At 37.7% G+C, this 13,842-nt stretch overlaps 1 protein-coding gene across 4 annotated transcripts in view; it reads right to left on the minus strand.

Moving 5' to 3' along the window:
* ncam1a (neural cell adhesion molecule 1a) overlaps window positions 1-13,842 on the minus strand; it is a 242,525-nt gene that overhangs the window by 50,980 nt on the left and 177,703 nt on the right. For all 4 annotated transcript variants that reach the window (XM_060890530.1, XM_060890528.1, XM_060890531.1 and 1 more), the window contains exons 9-10: window positions 5,676-5,826; window positions 1,353-1,537 (exon numbers count right to left, since the gene is read on the minus strand). In XM_060890530.1, coding sequence (XP_060746513.1) covers window positions 1,353-1,537; window positions 5,676-5,826 — 336 coding nt within the window. The remainder of the gene's footprint in view (window positions 1-1,352; window positions 1,538-5,675; window positions 5,827-13,842) is intronic.

Raw genomic sequence — 13,842 nt, forward strand, 5'->3', positions numbered from 1 at the left:
TTACTCAGCAGTGTCATTAAGTTGATCGAGTGCACCATATAAAAAAGCAAACAAACAAACAAACAAACGAAAGAAAAAAAAAAAAAAAAAAAAAACCCAGGTCATTAAACTCCAGCCTCCTGAGCTGTTAGACTAATAGAGGTTTTGACAGCTTCATATTCGAGCTCTACTCAATATGGAAATAGACAATTTGGGCTTCTGAAATATTTCATCAAGGCAAAACAAATTTATCAAATGCTAGCACAGTTTAACAAATGCTTCAGGTGAACACATGGTCACAATTATAAATGTGCATCCAAAGTAGATACACCTGGTAAAACAACTAAACACAACCCAATGTACATATTATATATTCACTTAATTCAAACAAAAGAAATAAACTCTGTGTTTCACTTGTCAGTATATGTTTTTGTTCACCACCTTGATTAACTGAGCGACTCTCTGAGTTCCAGTGTTTAAAAGTTCAGCAGGATTTGCTCAGGTCTTCTACATTACATCAAGATCCCAAATAGAGCTAACTGGCATGTGCACTGGAATAAAAAATCACTGCCTGTTTGCTCAGCATGGTAAAAAATGTTTAAGATACAACATGAATGAAGAATAAAAGCTTTTTCCTTTTTTACTTTATTAGAAATGCTGTTGGTATCAATGGTGTGAACATGCAGTGATTATTGAATATAACATTGGTGCCGCTGTAGTATTTAGGGTTCATTTGGAGTTTTCTTTATAATGTTGTCTTCAATTGGCTGAAATGGCCTTTGGCGTATTAATTTAATACAGTCAATACCTCAGTTCTGACAAGTCCAACCTTCGGTGCTACAATTTTGTTGTTGTTAAACTAATGAATTATTTGATGGCCAGAAATCCGATATAAAATTAGTTAGGACTTTAGTTAGTTAGAAGTTGGCTTTTAGTGTGATATGTTTTTAACTCTGTTGAGAGAAACATATACAAAATATTAGTGACTAAATGAACACCCTTAAATTTTAGATGCCTATGAACTTGCTAAACTACTTGCGGCATCTTGGAAAATTGTGTGAAAAAAATTGGGACTTTTTATGGATATATTACCCCTTTTATAACACTTTTATAATTTGCTGCTATAAATTGTTTCTGTCACGCTTATGCATATAAGCCATTAACTAACACTGTGGAGTTTGACAGGACAAAACAAAAATTAAATGCAGAACATTAACAAAATAAAACAGGCACAAAATTCATTTTTTGGCCTCTGGTGAAGAAGAAAAAAGGTAAAACTGCTAGATAAAGAGCATAAAATTTTGTTGTAGCTAGAGGTTTAGTTATGGTGTAATGACTGGCATGCAGGGACATTACATGAATGGTGGACAAACCTCCAGATAGCTCATGGTATGTGTGCTGTAGATCTTGACATTGGTGGTGTTCACTGCAGGTAGCGGTAGTCCATCGCGAAACCATTGCACCGATGCACTTGGATGAGCTAAAGTCTCACAGGTGAGATTAGCAGCATTTCCTTCCCATGTCAACTTTGCCACTGTGTCCTGGATCTTTGGAGCATCTGTAGGAAACCCCATCAAAGCATCAGTCAAGGAATGATTTGAAAATGAAGACAAAATGTAATGTTTTAGTCTAGATAACTGTCTGTCTGGTTAATCTTGCTATAATTCAGTACTGTGTTGTAGTAGATCTTTTTTTTTAGTTATCTCAGGCCTGAAAAATATCTGTATTGATAATCTAACAGAGATGTTATTATATTCCAACAGTATCCTCAGCATTACGCTACCACCACCTTGCTTCATTGCAGGGATGTTGTTAGCAGAGATGTTGGGTATCCACCAAATGTAGCACTTTGTTCCAAAAGACTCTCACAGTCACTGCCACTTTGCTAAAGTATATACTTAGTTTCCTCTGTGTCCTGAAGCCTCTTGTTATCTATATTTGACTCTGCCTCTGATTCCCTGTTTGCTTTTTGCCTGACCATTGCCTATTTTTTTTTTTTTGTAAAACTGCCCTATGTTTTTAGATTCATTGATTGAACTGTCATTAAAAGTCACACTTGCAAACATCTCAGCATCTTTGTTGTGACTTCCAGCAAGGACATTTCGATGTTATGGACTTTGTCTTTCCACAAAAGTATTTCTCGTGCCGAGCTGTCAGGCGGTACCCACTTGGCACTTGTGTAATTTGCCTGGCTATAAAGCTGGCAGCACAGGAGAAGAGGGTTCCACTGAGTAATTGAACCCTCTAATATTAGACCGCAAGGCACCGGAGAGTCAGCACATCTCCACAATGCTGCTGTGATAAGGCAAATTCACCTTCCAATCTTATCGCCATCTGAAAGCTCCTCACAGGACCACAGGCTACAACACCGGTGTTCAGACAGCACAAACACATGTCTTTTTAAGAGTAAAAAATAACCTTGTAATTGCTTAGCTGTCTAAAAGAACACCAAAAATAACATTCTGAGACATGTATTTAATCTCTATGATCTCCACCATGCTGATGGTTTTACATCTGCTGAATTATGACACTCAATTCTAGACCCTTCTTACAATTCCTATACCGGCAGGTCTGAAAATAGTTCCAGCTATAATGAACATAACAATTATATTAATACGCATTTGTAGACATGGCAGATCCTACATGTAAAATAAATCCAAAAAAGTACATGGAGCTGTTTTCTGTAAATTAATTAATTAATTAATTTAACATTTATGGAAGACATGCAGTAATATGTGCCATGGGAGAGTTTTGAATACTTTAACAGATTGTATTTTTTTGGATAAGGAGAATTTTTCACCTGTTTATAGCTGATAAATTAAATCTTAATTAACTTTTAACTATTGCCATGTTGCTGTGGTATAAGAGGAATAAAACGCTTCAGCACCGTATCACACTTATAAAGGGCAAGAACCAGTCCTAGATGTACTATACTTCTTTTTTCTGGCTTTACTGATGTAGTAACAAATACATATGCAGTTCCTGTGGTGTTGGATGTGGTAGCCTAGTGTTTAAGGTGTTGGACTACCAATCGGAAGGTTGCGAGCAATTCCCTTAACCCTCAGTTGCTCGGTTGTATAAAAATGAGATAAAATGTAAGTTTCTCTGGATAAAGGTGTCTGCCAAATTATATAGTGTACATGTACGGCAGTATGGCTGGGATTGGCAGTAAATCAGTTGCTTTGTCTTTTTCTGCTTTCACATGTGTCTCCTAGATGACGTCTGTCCAAACCGTTCAAAGGTCACCTACCAGCGTGAACTCATTCAGGTTCACCTGCTAGAAACAAAGCATCTTTCTCTTATCGCTAATTAGTCCAAGACACTCCAAGCACTCAGGCAAGCACCTGATTACATGCAAGCCGTACTGCGTGGAACTGAAATTGCACATCAGTCGTGCATTGTGATGTTATCTCACTACTGGAGCAGATTACTTGTTTTTCAGGCAAAGGAAATGAATCCAATCAGGCTTTCATTACACATCAGGCATTTTCAGGCTCTGTGTTCCTGATTCCCAGAACCGGTTCGAGAGCACAGAGTAAGATTAAACTTGATTTTGATCTACCTTTTGCTGTAAATCTCTTAGATGCTAATGGTGCGTAGATGCTGCAGAAGAAAACGGAAGCCGATAAGATTAAAAGCTTTTGCATTACCACTTCGTTCTTTTCTTTTTTTTTCTGGCAGTCAGTAGTGTGTCATCTTCGATATGGCCAAGATTGTTATGCAACTGCTTATGCGTGAGGTCTTCTTAGGTATATTCAACATGTTTCTAAAGCAAACCTTTAAAAAAAAGAATACTGAGAAGCAGTTCATGAAGCATCTAACAACTTTTCATGATATATTTTACCAGTCTTTTTACCATCCAATAATGAGATTTTCAAAAGATATCATTTTATGTGACAAAAATGAAGCAGGCTTGAACCTAATTATATGCACAATCAAAACTCGAGAATAAGAGTGCATTTGTTGAAACTTGGCCCAGGATTAAATTTGTGCTGGTTTGGAGATAAGGATAAAATCCTTGGAAAACCTTTTGTCATTTTTGCTGTATACTACTACTAGTACTACTACTACTACTAATAATAATAATAACCATCTCTTTTGTTTATTTTTCCAACAGTACAGCTCCTGATTGGTCAGATATTGTGACATCACACAACCACGTCAACATCATGGCTTCTTATGTTTTATTCCAGTCTTAATGCTTTATTTATAGAATTTGTGTTATGGTACTTATTCTTGACACTGAAGGAGAGTTCAGTTTATTTTTAATCCTTTTTTCTTTCTTTCTTTCTTTTCTTGTTTTCTGTTGATTGAGAATTCCTTCTGTTTCTTTAGCAACCCTTGTATGCCTTTCTCCATCCTAGTGAAACTTGAAATGGACATAAAAGCAAGTCATTTTCTGACCCCTGGGGCAAATCTTTTTAACCTGAAGCAAAAGGAGGTTAGAAGTTTAAGAATTTGGACGTTTTATTTAACTTCAAATCTTCTATAAACGAAGACGCCTTCTCTTCCTCCAGGCATTCCAACATTGCCTGGTTCTCATTCCATCTACTGTTCCATCTAAAATTACATCTTAGCAAGTAAAGGAATCTGAAATAAACAAAAATGACCAAATATTTTCATTTGACATTATTATATAATAAATATGAGATTTATTCATCTATTCTATTCATCTGTTCGTTTATTCTCTATTCATTTATCCCTAGACATATTTGATATTTATAAACATTACATTTCTCTTATTATTTTGGTAGATAGTTTTGCTAGTTTTACTTTTTTAGAAATAAATGAATGACACATTCAAACCTTCAAACCTCAAGAACCTTATATTTGTTTAACTTTTTACCTTTACACTGGCGGTATGTTCTGCTGAGGGAATAGAAATCGACTTATAGGAATTTTCAATTCATATAAACTAGTGAATTATTTTATAGCCGCGAGTCTTATATGAATATAAAAATTATTCAGGACACCGTTAGTGTTCAGTGTGAGATGTTTGTTTTTACTGTTGTTTTAAGGCCGATTTTTATTTTAGTGAATAAAGATAAAGCCTTTTTATTTTAGAAGCTTAAGAACAATCACTCGGGGCATCTCAGAAAGCAAAAATAGATTTGATATCAGCATTTACTTAAAAAAAAAACAAAACTAACCTTTTTTTTTTTCCTATAAATACATTGCCTCCCATACTGTCGAGGGTGACATGACAAAGAAATCTGATGCTGAACCCAAAACAGATACAAATCCCATTTAACAGCTAATAACAAATGAATACAGAGAACTACTGGTTACCTATATTCAATATGTTCAAAGATTTCTTGCTATGTTACTGTGTCTAGTCTTGTTCTTATCCTCACAATAGTCAGAGTAATAGAGATCAGTCTTGTCAGGATGTTTATTCTGACCTCTAGTTTGTCTGGATTAGACATCTCATCAATCTAGACTCTGTATCTTGTTCCCTTGTGTTACTGCCTGAGTTTCCTTCATGCTGTATTTGGAGGATAAAATCTCTCACGCTGACGTCTAGTGTAGTCTTTGTAGTTTGTAGTCTTTCACATTATAATTTACAGAACTGATATCTAAATCAATTGGTTTATATGTCAGTTATAAATTTGTTCAGCCACCTGCAGAAATTAAACTAGGTGTTAATTTATAATTAGGGACAAAAACGTATAAGAGGAGACAGCTGTGTTTCTTACAGCGCACTTCCAGGTACATGCTCTGGATGTCTTGGCCGATGGAGTTGCGGGCAGTGCACAGGTACTGGCCGGCGTCTGTGTGCTGAACGTACTTTAGTGTGAGAGAGGACACGCGGGCATCACTGTGCACAATCACATTTGTGTCTAGACTCTGCAGAGAGAGAGAGAGAGAGAGAGAGAGAGAGAGAGAGAGAGAGAGAGAGAGAGAGAGAGAGAGAACATTGGAGTGAGAGATCATAATCAAAAACTATAAGCCAGAAATTCTTTACTTCTCTCCTCTTAATAAGGCTGTTCATATTCCAAATTTCACCCAGCTCCTGTTATACGAATCAGTTAATAAAAAATTTGGTTAATAAAATTGGCAATCAAATGGATTTTAGATTTAATAACTTGATCATTTTATATGCACAGACAAATAAATCATTAACATTATAGACTCGATGGGTCCATATCTAAGAAACAAAAGATTTTCCCTTTCACTAGACAAACTATACATTTATTACAAAGTTTATGTGAGATTTTATTGATTTAACATATCGATTTGACATTATACACCGTATGCGCACAAGGAGGGACAGGACACATTAAAGCAGCCAGAGGTTTTTTCAAAATAAAGCTGCTAATTTAAAGCACAAGATGCAAATGAAGTGGAGAGATTTCAGGATTATTAACGGGACGGACGAACAGACGGACGGTTTTAAATTCAATCTAATTCACTTGAAAAAAGAGGGTGAAAAAAAGAAAAAAAAACACAAAACTCTGGCCTGAAGACAAAATGAGCTAAAATGTGTAAAGTGACATGTGTTGGTACACAGCGCTGGAGAGCGACTGCGGTAATTCTCTCAAAGTTCTCCCAGGGGTGCGCTGGGATGCAGTCAAACAGGAATCAGTAACGAAGTGGACCACACAGCAGGAGCCACATGGCTTTTGCCTGGTGAGGACTTTTTGAACTGCACAGCTGGACTTTTCGACACAGCTGAACACACACACACACACACACACACATACACGCACACACTCATTCTCACTGCTCTCCCTGCGTTAAGCTTTCATGCGGGTGCTAATATCTTGTTCTAGGAGCCTCTCTAAAAGACCTCTCTAAAGACCTCTCTGAAAGAGGCTCTTTAAAACACTCATTCACACAAACACACACACACACACACAGCAGTAATTCTACAGACCCGTGGCTATATCAGCAAGACCCTCAAAGTGTTTCGGACCACACGTTGAGCTCTACAGCGTATCCCGATGCTTCTGAACAACAGTGAAGAGCCATTTTTGAAACATTAGCAAAAAGATTATATATATGTATAGGCTTGCTAACATAATAATGGATACTGGGACAGAATAGATGGAATAGGGACACCAAAAAGAAACAAAACATAGGCAAGTAATCAGTGACATGATGGTGTGATGAAGCCTGACACAAAGCAGAGTTACTCCTAGCATCCTAAATGTCTTTATCACTTCCTGATTGTACCTGTTATACCGCAGGGTTACTTTTATTGTGGTAAAAATGTCCACAAAGGACGTTGACTCCTGCTAGCACTTATGTTTAATAGAAACTATTGTTTCTCATCACCTTCTGTTATTTTCTTTCCTCACATGTAGTTAATAGGATATAAATATACCTCTTGAGCCACAAAAAGACATGATTCAGAAGTCAGAACTCTTAAAGGAACAGCTTTACGTCCAAGTGTTGACACTGGAAAGTCTTTTCAAAATGATAAAGAAATGCATTGTAATGGACAGAAAACCAAATACAAACATCCTCACACCTCCAGAGTTTGGGGTTTGATTCCTTATGTGTACAGTAGAGTTTGTATTTTCTCCCTCTACCTCGGGGGCTTCCTCTGAGCGCTCCTGCTCTGAGCGTGCCAGGTCCCCCCATAACCCAGCAGGACAAGTGGTGTAGAATAGATAGATAGGTAGGTAGATAGCTGACTAATTCAATTAATGAAAACAATTCATTATTCCAGTATAAATAAACATGTCAAAGCAAATCAATACTAGGTTCTTCTGACTGATTGATGACCTTTATCTTATAAGGAAACATGTCTATCCTGTTGGGAGTGGTCTCTTGATGGATTACTGACTCCGCCCAGCCATAGCATACAAAGTCATGGTGAATGCCATTGTAGACAGAAAGCTTCTCTGGACATGCCTACATTTAGTCACAAATCAGTCATGTTGTCAGATTCTCTTTTCTAATTTTCTCAAGAATAATGACTGATATCTGGATCATGCTTTTTTTCCCAGGATAATAATGAAAAAAAATAAAAGTATTATTTTTTATTATCCATACTTCCCGGTAATAAATTTTCAACATGCTTATCACCAGCTCTACTATATAACAATAAAGTTCAACCAGTAAGGAATTCAACGCTCCACATATTAAACAGTGTCTGCAATTAATAAAGCAAAACAACCATCAGTACTGGATCAGCGTATTGATCCGTATCGATGTGTCCATCTCCTGTGTTCCATTCGAGTTGCCACGGACAAAAGACCTGATCCGCATTGAGAAGTGAAATGGTCCTGCTGCAGGCTGTAGGGCAGAGAATCCATCATGCTTCACTGACTGACGGGTGAGTAAGTTGCTCTAAGTGCATCTGCCTGCTTATTAAATCTCACCAAGTCCATCAGTTCAGCCCTGCACGGCGATTACAGTAAAACCCAAAAAAACTTCCTGCTGTGAAGTGCTGCTTCACGCTGAACACTTATTACACGAGTCAGAACTCAGTACGTGCGTATTAAAATTCCAGACCTTTTCGAGGAAATTTGCAGCCTCTCTCAGTACATCATATACATGGAAATTAATTGACTGAATGCATCTGAGTCTTGCGACGCAGCCTATGCTAATCAGCCAATGCAGCCTTTTATTAGTCGATGCAGATTTATTAGTCATGCCAGATGACACCCTATTACTCAACTAATAAACATGAGCTTCTCCTGCATCGCCTTGTTGAAACTATCGGCCATGCACATCACGTGTCGGAGCAGCCTGAGCAATCAGTTACAGAACATTTGCTGTGAAAAAGTGGTGTTTGCGGAAATCAAATAGAAAAAAAAAACAAGCCGTTGAATAAATTGAGTAGGCTTGAAGCAAAGCTCATGAGAGACATTTCTCACAAGAGACATTTCTTCCAACTGAATGCGAGTCGATTTCTGTGACTCTAAATCGTCCCTGCCTCTGTGGACAAATCACACACAGTTCTACTCCGAGCACCAACTGTGTATTTCCTCTCTGTGTTTCAATCCGTTGTGACACAAGTTTAAAGATTCCACAGTGCTGTTTTAATTATTCAACCAAGCAACCAAAGTGACAAAGCCCTGTGCAAATCATTAGTGCTATTTTTTCTTTCTTTTGGATTGTAGGCATAGATGAGCTTCGGGATTAGATGAACTGCAGAATGCGACTTTTCTGAAATTTGCAGTGGCACTTCATTTATAAAGTACCTGCTCGATAGTCAGTGAGAAATCTGACTGCTGAGCAGGATGGCAGTGAACACCGCTCGGAAATTCAATCAATTCCCCGACTTGATTTAAGGCGCCATGGCTTAGTCACGATCGAAAGGATGGGTCGTAAATTTCATCCGGTTGGTGCCGCATGTTTAGAAACTTGTTAGCATGCAGTGTCACCTTCTTTCGCATTGTAATAAGCAGTAAGCTGTATGTGCAAGGCCTTGTTACGTGTTCTGAGCTGGCGAGATCATTACAGCGATGTTTTTCCATTCATGCTGCCTGAGGCGTTACTGTGAGCGATTAGTTTGACCTTGGATAGAGCTACAGAATCGCTCGGTGCCTTTGCTATCTCATCTGTTGTGAAATTTTGCAGAGAAAAAAAAACCCAACACACCAGAATAAAAGGGAGTCGTGAAATTCGGCGCAATCACAGGCCCGTGTGCATGTCATTATCTGCTCTGATAGAGAATGTACGAAAGCATCATTTTGCTCAGGCACTTCCTCCTAAATGTGCAGCCAGTCAGTGTGCTGCGAGCGATAGGGAATAAAAACAACACTCGTTCTCAAGGTCTTGATGTGGCGGAAAATCAAGAAAAACACAACAAATAGACACTTTTCTTTTTTTCCAGCAGAGGGGATGATTGGTGCATTTGATGTTACTTATACTGCATGGAAACTAAAGTGGAAAACACAAAAGTCCCATGCAGGCAATGGCTGAGCATGATGTGTCTAACAACATTTTCTGCACTTCGGGGCTGACACATTTCTCAAACAAACAGAGAAAAAAAGATGCCCTCAAGCACACCGGCATCCAAACATAACACAGATTGATGTAACTTCCAATAGCATGAGATGAGTATTAAAAATAAATATAAATAAATAAAAAATTTTAAAAAAGAAAAGACCATCGCTGTGATCATAACAGCAAATCATAGGTTTATATAAATGTGTTTTTCAAATAAGTTATGACTTCTACAGAAACAACTGATTCACTCGCACTCATATTCATTAACAAAAAAAAAAACAATTAAAAAAAAAAAAAAACTGTAATCATTGGAAAACTGCAGTGGTTTATCAGGAATAAATGACTTATCCAAATAACTCCTTCCGCTACTGTGTTGTTGATTCTTTTCCTCTCACAGCAAGCCCCCAAATCCTTTACCTTAATTAACACCTGTAGTTCGGCTGTGCTAATACACACGCAGTATCTACTCCCAGAGTGACTTCAGGCTGCATTAATTCACAGTGCAGGTGCTAAATTAATCTATTTGCATTGATTTTGCACCACATTTTGCATTCTTGGGTAGCAAATGGTCCAGATTGCATATTCATTAAGACAAACATGCAAAACGGGCAAGATGTTTTATTTTGCTCATATGAAACACGCAAGCCTCTCTAGACCAAGTTATCAGATCAGCATTTTTTTTCTAAGTGTTAGAGATGTTTTTAGTCACTTTTTTTAAACCTTATACATTCAGTTGCTAATTTTTGAATTAATCCTTTCACATCGAGTCAATATACACTCACTGAGTACTTTATTGGGAACACATACTCATTCATGCAATTATCTAACATTCATGTGGCAGCAGTGTGATGCATATAATCATACAGATATGGGCCAGCAGCTTCAGATAGTGTTCACATCAACTATAAGAATGAGAGTGATTTTGACCATGGCATGATCGTTGGCACCAGATTGGCTAATTTGAGTATTTCTATAACGTCCTCTGATCAGCTCCTAGGATTTTTATGCACAACAGTCTCTAGAGATTATTCAGAATGATGCAATAAAGAAAAAGCCTCCAATGAGCAGTAGGTCTGCAGACAGTAATGGCTTGTTCATGAGAAAGGTCACTGAAGAATTGCCTGATTTGTTGGAGCTGGCAGAAAGGCTACAGTAACTCAGATAAGCACTCTGTACAACACCAGGGAGTTGAAAAGCACCCCAGAGTGAACAGCACATTGAACCTTGAGGCAGATAGGCTACAAGAGCAGAAGACCACATTGTGTTCCACTCCTCTTAACTAAGAACAGAAAGCTGATGCTACAGTAGACTGCACAGGCTTAGAAGGCTGGTCTGATGGATCTCCGTTTCTGCTGAGGCACAAAAATGGAAGGTTCGGAATTTGATGCCAACAGCATGAATCAATGGACCCCACTGGCCTTGTATAAACAGTCCAGGCTGGTGGAGGTGAGGTAATGTGGGGAAGGTTTTAACTGGCACACCTTAGGCTTATTAATACCAATCAATCATAGTTTGAATGCCACAGCCTACTTGAGTATTGTTGCTATGTGCATCCTAGCAAAATTCGTTTCAAACATGTTTCATGAACATGACAATGAGGTTAGTGTTCTTCAGTGTTCTTCCTAGTCACCGGAATCCAGCACCTTTGGCAAAATGAGAGATAGACAACACAAAAATGCACCTCTATATATATATATATATATATATATATATATATATATATATATATATATATATATATATATATATATATATAAATATAAATATTTATTTATTTTGTGATGCAATCATATCAACCAGAATCTCAGAAGAATGTCTACATCTTTATGAATCCATGCCTCAAAGAAATGAGGCTGTTTTGAGAGTAAAGCGATGCCCTACCCAATACTACTGTAGTGATTCAAATAAAGTGCTTAGTGAGTGTACAATTACTTACTTTAGCTCATCTGTTGCCACGCAGCACTTGTCAATTAATCAAACTTTGCCAGTGTAGGACCAGTAGGACCTCCGTTTTGAGGTCTATTTAGGATTTATTTGGAGGTAATTTGTGTGTGGTGCTAATTTATCTGTAGCAGCTGGATTTCACCAAATAAAAAATCTCCAGCTTGGTAAGAAAATGACAGATTATGGCTAAATAACAATTAACACACACTGGGCATGAAGAAAAAAGGTTTCGCCTCTAACTGAAATTTTACACAGTGGACTAACAAGGCAGGTGTGTGCAGTAAAGTGAAGTTTATCACAATGTCTACAATTCCCAGTAACAATATAGCACATAATACACTCAAAGAAGCATTACACAGTAGGAGCTTTAACAATCTATCTGGTTTTATGTTGTAACCAAGGAAACCAGAATTTGCGTTAGAAGATTAGCTCATTTCAGATGAGAGAGTTTGTACAGTAGTATGATGCTAACAGTTGTGTTAGACTTAGACTGTTGGATTTGGATTTGTCGGTTTCTTTTAAAAAAAAAAAAGTGTCATTATATGGTGTAAATAGAAGTCTTATTCAACACAAATTAACAATATAAAATTACGATAATGGAACCTCATATATGGTTGAATAGCTTAAACCAGTGTTATTATAGCCTTTGGTTCGACTGCAGCAAGAAGTGATGAGTCAAATTTTAAGCATGCGCCATACAGATGACTTTTTCTTGGGCTCGCTGTGTCTGTCCCTAATGCTGTCATCATAAAGATCAGATGTCACAATTTAACATCTGATCACCAGGGGTTCTGTGGTGGGTCTTTTACACTGACGGGCTACAAATTTATCAACCTACATGGTGTGTGATCCTGAAAAAAATAGAGGTGTAGCAGGACAATAAGCATTACCATTTCCTCAATGGAAAATCTCACCTAGAGAGACATGGTGACTTAGCGGTTAGCACGTTTGCCTTGCACCTCCAAGGTTGGGTGTTTGATTGCAGCCTTCGCCCAAAGACATGCTAATTGAAGCACTCACATTTATTTTGTAATGATTTACAATCCTGCCTCACCCAGAAAAGGTCTTTTTCCTATCAAGATTTCTTCCTCATATCATCTCAGTCACATTTTACTCACCACTTGCTGCTCATTACAGCTTAAAGCCTACATTCAAACCTCTGTACAGCTCCTTTGTGACAACGTCTCATGTTAGAAGCACCTGTATCGGTATCTCTGACCTGTGTGAATGCCTCTGTTCACAATATTCCTTAAAATAGCTATGAGGAACTTTACAGTTGTAAGGTTGAAAAATTGTCACATCATGGGGCGGTGATACCGCAGATGGAGATGTGCAGTAATGCGTGGGCACTCATATAATTGCAGGCTTTCATCTTGTGCTGTTCATGTGCTCATACCTTCCCACACCTTCCATATGCATCTGAATCACTCATTATCAGCTGTGTAGAAACCACATGAATATTTACAATTCGACTGTTAAGCAAGTAAACAGGAGCATCTAGATGTGCTTTTTTCCCCAACAGGCAGCATGGGGCTCATCATTTACACACACTCATAATTTCTGCTAGGTGTATTTAGCATAGGTAAAATGTAGTTAAGGTGGGACGTGTTTGTGCGCTAAGGTTATGTTCACATCTACAGAACAGGTATTGGGAGTGTTAGCGGCTACATGTGTCATTATTTCTATAGTGTTTTTCAACTTTCTCTGAATCCCAGATGCTTGCTGTCATGTGTTTTGCACCAGAGTTTTGAAGCTAATATTGCTAACATGCCCTATCTAAATCATTACACACTTCTGGCGGACTGTTGTGCATGTGACTGTTGATTATAAAAAGGGTTAAAATCTGAATCTTTAATCCGAGTTAAAATAAAAAGATCAGTCATAGCTCTATCTTGACTGATGAATATATTTCTTTAGCATATACATCATAGAACTCCAGTAGGAGGCAAATATTATATGCGAGTAAGTGAAATAAAAACCTTCAAAGTGTGAGACAAATTAGAGAAAATCCAG

Source organism: Tachysurus vachellii, chromosome 17 (genome assembly GCF_030014155.1).
Source record: "Tachysurus vachellii isolate PV-2020 chromosome 17, HZAU_Pvac_v1, whole genome shotgun sequence".
Lineage (NCBI taxonomy): Eukaryota > Metazoa > Chordata > Actinopteri > Siluriformes > Bagridae > Tachysurus > Tachysurus vachellii.